Source organism: Ambystoma mexicanum, chromosome 8 (assembly GCF_040938575.1).
Source record: "Ambystoma mexicanum isolate Mex_15411 chromosome 8, UKY_AmexF1_1, whole genome shotgun sequence".
Lineage (NCBI taxonomy): Eukaryota > Metazoa > Chordata > Amphibia > Caudata > Ambystomatidae > Ambystoma > Ambystoma mexicanum.
In genome coordinates, this window is record NC_090929.1 from 1,033,038,546 (window position 1) to 1,033,044,780 (window position 6,235).

Below are 6,235 nucleotides of genomic sequence, written 5' to 3' on the forward strand. Positions count from 1 at the left end.
CGAAGGCCTTCGCCTCCTCTGCCGGCATTAGTTAGAGCGCCTGCTAATCCGCTGTTTACATTCTAGTCCCATAAAAGGTGTTGGCGGCTTAAATTTGCAATTAGCTTTGAAGTTTCATTTTCTTGCGAGGCATTTTAAGTCCCTGCGGCTACTGTTATAAAGGCCGAGTAGACATTCGCACCCCCTTTTGAAACCCCCAGGTTCATGATATAAGCAGCGCTGATTATGGCCGGGGGTGGAGGGCGTATTCAGAAGTTTTGCCAATGCGCTCAAGCGTTTGAACGATTATTTTTTTGCCACAAAGACAGGGTGGAGAATTAGAATAAAGAAGAAAAAATGAACTTGGATAATAAATAAGTAAAAACCCTTTAATACATCAAATATACGGAATTTTTAATCTTTAAAGCAATACATTGTCTCTTGTTTTTTTCAGTACATGACAAACCTCACTCAGCCCCTTTTTGCACAGGGTGAATTGAAAAATAAAATAAAACGTGTTAAGTGTTCATCGCAGCAGAAAATAAGGCAAATGAGGTTTTTGGAGTCGATATTTTTTTTTTTTGTAAACTCCCACTGTCCGGAATACATACAAAAAATACCAAAATCTCTTCCAAATGGTGAAACCCCTTTAAAAAAGAATGGGACGTTGAAATGGTATAAGGGACAGAGGTCGCCAGCCGTGACTCTGCCTGGACTGGAGTGAGAATCATGCAGGGGCGCGCGTTCCCCGAACTGAAAGGAGTAGAGTACAATCATAGAGAGAGCAGTGTGTGTGTGTCCAGGGGAGAGCGGGGGCCGCTGGGGCCCAGGGGCCCCCGCTCTCATAATGCACTTTCCGTGGAGAGTCCTGCTTGGAGCCAGCAATAAATAAGAGCGGCCGGGGGGGGCCCGCCTGCGAGCCTTCCCTCCCTCACTGGTAGCCCAGCGCGGAGGCCGTGGTCAGTCTCTGGCCGTAGAGCGCGTAGGGCGAGTAGTAATGTCCCTGCGCCGAGGCGGGCACGGGCAGCGGCGCCCCGGGGCCCCCGGGCAGCGGGCTCTTGGAGTAGGGGTGGTAGCGGCTGCTGAGTCCGTAGGCGTGGTGCGGGCTGCGCAGGGCCAGCGCGCCCGGGCTGTGCATGTGGCAGGCCATGGCCGCGGCCGCCGCGCTGGCCAGCGACGAGGAGCTGGGGTAGGAGGAGGAGAGCAGCTTGTCGGCGCCGCCCGAGAAGGCCGTGTGCGTCCGCAGGTGGCTCAGCAGCTCGTCCGACGACGGGAAGCGCTTGTCGCACGGCCCGCTGGCCGACACCCAGTTGCAGACGTGCGGCTGCGGCTCGTTGGGCAGCATGAAGCCGTAGGGGTAGAGCGTGTGTCCGGAGAGCGGGTGCTGCTGCTGGTGCAGGCCGTGCAGCGGGTGCGCGCCGTACATGAACGGGTAGCCGGCGGCCGCCTTGAGCGGCTCGGCCGCCGCCAGCTGGCCGGCGGCGCAGTGGTAGCTCAGGCAGTACGGGTCCCGGCACAGGCTGGCCGTCATGACGGACGAGGGGGGCGAGGCGCGGGCCAGGGGGCTCGAGCCCGCCGACTTGCTGCAGCCCAGTTGCGCCAGCTGCGCGCCCAGCCCGCCGCCCTGCTGCTTGCTGGGGTCCAGGCTCACGCCGTGCTGCAGGAACTGGTGCGAGTAGCCGTAGGCCCCGGCCAGGCTGCCCGGGTAGCTCATGCCGGCCGGGGGCAGCGGGAAGACTGTCTGGCCGGGCTTGTAGGGCGACACGGGCGCCACCAGGCCGCCGCCCAGCACAGAGGACGAGGACGAAGACGTTGGGGTGCTAGAGGCCGACTCCGAGCACAGTCCCTTGGGGGTTTCCTGTTGCTGCTGGCTCAGGTCCAGCCGGCCGTGGCCTTCCTTGCTGGCCTCGCAGTCCTTCTTGTCGGGCCCCTCGCAGCCAGAGCCGCCCTTGCCCTCGGAAGGCAGCGGCGAGTGAGAGGGCAGGGAGCTGGGGCTGCCTGTCCGCGGGGTGAAGGGCTGGCAGGCGGCGCTGGGCACCCGGAAGCCGGCCTTGTCCGCGCCACCAGAGCTCGACTCCTTCTTGTCGCCCTGCTTAGAGTAGGGCTTGAAGCTCGACTTGTCCTCGGCGCCGATGTCGCTCAGCTTCAGCGGGCCCTGCTTGTCTTTCTCTCCGGAGGAGGTGACTGAGGAGAGCTTGGACGAGGGAGACGGGTCGGGCTTGCCGATCTGGGAGCAGGTCTGGGCGAGCAGGGCAAGGGGACTCTTCTTGGCATCAAGCTGCAGGGAAAAGGGAAGAAAAGACACAGTGTTAGGAGTGCGCTCTGCGGGCGGTCCATTATTGCCCAAGCAATGCCCCGCTGTTCGCAAAAGCCACGTTGTACACCCAGAAACGTATACCGTTACAAAAGGTTTAACCATTTTAGAAATATTTACTGCATGCCATGTTAATTTCCGTTTGCGTATGCAGGCACGTATATGTGGGATACGCCGTTTCTGATTTTCTCTTTCATGACACTGCACAGGCTCGTGTTTATATTTTGCACATTTTATATACCAATTTCACAACACAAGTGTGGTGCGGGGGCTCACTGCACTACTGTGGATATAAAGATACCCTCCCACCCCCTACATCGTCACAGCAGGACTTGGAAATAGCGGAACATTGAACTTTTGTGCACGCACAGGTTGGGAGCCATTCAATTGCGCTGATCAAAAACATCGCGTGTTAAACGAGAGCTAAACACACCGATCACAGTAACCCTTTGAAACCTTGCATTTCAAAAGCGCGACCCAGTGGGGTTGACAGTGCGGGCCACGTAGTAAGGGGCCGCTTGGTGTAGGTGCCAGGTGGCCTCGAACAGAAAGGCCAGGTAGTCTGTCAAAGAAACGTTAAACGCTATTTGGGGTAGAGGGGGGTTAAGGGGAAATAGCTCACACATTCTTAGCACAGATGTCTTAAGTCCATGGGCCTGATTTGCAAAATAGTTTCTCAATTGGGAAAATCCCATTGAAAAACCACGTTGCAAATCAGGCCCTTATGTGTTTCATATAAAACTCCAAATGTCCACACCCCTCTCTGTCCGGATACAGGCTGCCAAGGGCTGCAGTGAGTACCCAGTTCTTAGTAATAGGTGCTACTATCTGTGCATACACCCCCCCACCCCCAATCACTTTAGGGGCGCCATACAGAGGTGCACTGCATGCGTATGCACACACTGCGGGCTTTTCTCTTTGCCAGTGGGCACGCACTGCACACAAACCCAGCGTGGAATGTGTCCCTTTGCGTTCACACGCCAAGCCATGAAGCTCACGCCGTCTTAGCGGGGAGTCGCAAACCCCAAGTTCTACATCTGCACATCAACACATACATTGCTACGCCCCACACCCTGACGCTGCATCGCCCCTGAACATAAGGGCCGGGCATTCTTTCCCACTGACTGGCCCCGCATGTGCGGAGAGGCAGCCCAGCCATAGTGTCGACGCTGCCTTACCTCGATTGGGCTGACCGGGGTGGAGGGCAGAGGCTGCAGGTACTCGGGGTGCAGGATGTGTCCGCTCCGGGCTGTCAGCATTTTCAGCACCTTGATGGGGAGCCGCTTGGCCTGGCGCGCGGGGTCCGAGGGCGGCACGGGGTGCTGGAAAGCGGCACTGGGCTGCTGCTGCTGGCCGAACGTACGATGTCTTAGCGCAGAAAGCAAGGGCGATGTGATCATGACCCGACTGGCATGGGGGCGGCGGGGAGAGGGCGACCCCCGCAGGGCCGCCTCGGTGGAGGGAGACGTCCGTGGGCGACGGGGCGTGGGATCTCCGTGCACGAAGAGCTGCGCCCACCGAGCGGGCCGCGGATCCCCTGGACCCGAGGCGGGGTCGGCGTCAGGCTCCTCTGTCCGAGGGTCTCCGGGTCAGCAGCGTCGGCGGGCTCCGCTGCGCACTCCCAGACTCTGCTGGGGACGCTTGCCGCGGGGGTCTCCCAAGTGTGGCCGTCGGGCTGTGCTGGCTCCTGCCCGTGTGTGTCTCTGCCCAGGCTGCTCTGCGTCTCTGCTGAGCAGCTGCCTCCCAGTGTGTGTGAGTCTGGCTCTGCTCTGCTCTCCCCTCTCCTGACACAGTGGGCGCTGCTGCTGCGGCTGCGGCTGTGGCGGCTGCTGCTGCTCCGGCGCTGTACTTCCCCTCTCCGCTGTGGCGATGTGAGCTGTAACCCATCCAGTCCCAGTTCTGGCGCAGAAACTCACATCAAAAGCAACTGAATTAGGCTGAGATTAAAGCCTTTGCCGCCTTCCAATCAAATGGGACCCCGAGGTGATTGGAGGGTCAAGGGGATGTGACGTTCCCTTTTCTTCTCTCCCTCTTTCTGTGTTTCAAATAGCCTTCTCTTTCTCGCCCCCAGCCCTCCCTCCCCTCCTCCCACCCCTCCTTCCCAGCGCACTGGGGACGGGCTGGGCTTTTGATTGTGTGGTTTCTAACACCCTCCCTCCCTGTCTTTCTTTCCCTGCGACCCATTCAGCCTTCAGGCACCTTTCCCCCAACAAAGGTGCTACAAGAAGGATACAGACCTCTCTAGGGGGAATCGTGTGCATAGATATACACACGCCTGGGGCATTCTTGGGTCAGCGGACGACACTTGAAGGATAACAGCAGTCCGCCGAGCTGCTGAGCCCACAGGCTTACAGATTTCATAAAACATGGCATAGGGGCGCCACTGCCCCTTATGCGAGCGTGTCCAGCCTCCGCACGCGTCCGCGCGGGGCGGTGTCACGCCGAATGCGTAAGCGGGTCTGTAACTCTTGACACCCAAGTGTTAAAACATTACATGTGTCCTTGGGCCCCAGTGGCAATAAACGCACCCTTGCGCAAGTAGAGTTGGCTGGCTTTGCGCGGCAAACACAAGACCAACTGGTCCCCAGTGTAGCCGCTGAAATTCTCCAATCAGGCACGTGATGACAAGGGCAGCCCAATGCAGAGATTGGGGAATGTAAGGGTCACATGTTTCCTATATCCCCGCTCCATCTCTCTCTCTTTTTTTTATCTCCACCCCTCCATCAGTTGTCAGTGCTACCCAACCGCAATCAATCAGTTATTTGTCAGCCCCTGTCAATCCGCCCTTGATTTATGTCAGCTTGTGTTGCTGATTACAAGCCTGGTGTGACTTGAAGGAAGAGAGAGAGGCAGAGAGAGAGAGAGGGAGAGAGAGAGGGGGGAGAGAGGGGGGCAGAGAAGACTCTTTTGAAAAGAGCCTTTCAATTTACGGAAATAAATCGTTCTCAGAGTAAACTCAATTTGTATGCACACAAAAGGCAGCCCCACTCCACTTAGCACCGGCGACCCGGGCAACCTTTCTCTCCCTCCCAAGCCCACTTTTAATTAAGCCGACCGACTCCTTTTGGGGGATAAAAAACAATATTTATTAGGTATTTGCAATATTTCTTGCCGGGGTGTTGCAACACACTCCTTAGACGTTCTTTTCCCTTCGCCGGCTCGGGGCCGTCACTCAGAGTTGGCACAGAGGACTGTTTAAAAGCAGATTAAGATTGACGCCCCCAAGCAGCCCTCGAATGCCAATACTGACAGGGTGAACAAACGGCTGCCCGGGATCAAAGGCAGGGCTGGGGCCATTCATTACCGCCCCTGCGCATTTCTGCGCAATTACAGCATTCTCACTCCGGCTATTATATCGATTCCCGATGCCCGCGGCAGCTTTATCGCCAGCAGAAACGCCGCATTTGTTGTCGGTGGCGATGTTTGCGCTTTCCGCGCGCTCCCCGTGCATCGCCAACGAGCTCGATATTTGCTCTAACAATATTTTTAGTTCCTTTGTATAGCGTTTTAGCGGCGGAGCTCCGGGTAGCGCGAAAACGTACACATCACAGGCCAAAAGGCAAATATTTATGGTATGCGACCAGACGCCCGAGTCGGTTCACTAAGCACGTTTTACACTTCGTGTGTGTTTACCGCACCCCTGTGTTTTGACAGATATATTTACATATCATTCCCTGTTCCGTGTATGTTAGACACTCCGCACAGTTAAAATGGTTATTCTGCGTGCTGTAACATACACAACAGTGCCTTAATGGGGGTTGCTCTTATGCAATCTTGGTCGGGTGCGTACAGTAAACACAGCCTAACACACGTCTCCGTTTACCACTGTATTACATTGTAGCTAAAACCTCTGTCGTTCCGATCGCAGGTTTGCCTCAAAGCGTCCCTGGCTCGTGCATCTCGGTTCGTGTGGGTTTATGGTGCCACAAATTCTGTGCATAC

General features: G+C 56.6%; 1 protein-coding gene across 1 annotated transcript; it reads right to left on the reverse strand.

Moving 5' to 3' along the window:
- Positions 1-354: 354 nt before the first annotated feature.
- ZNF503 (zinc finger protein 503) lies at positions 355-4,325 on the reverse strand. Its single transcript, XM_069610982.1, has 2 exons — positions 3,472-4,325; positions 355-2,257 (listed from the first exon to the last, which is right to left on the reverse strand). Exons 1-2 carry the CDS (start codon positions 3,691-3,693, stop codon positions 911-913), a joined length of 1,569 nt encoding a protein of 522 aa, XP_069467083.1. The 5' UTR covers positions 3,694-4,325; the 3' UTR covers positions 355-910.
- Between the last annotated feature and the right edge of the window lie 1,910 nt (positions 4,326-6,235).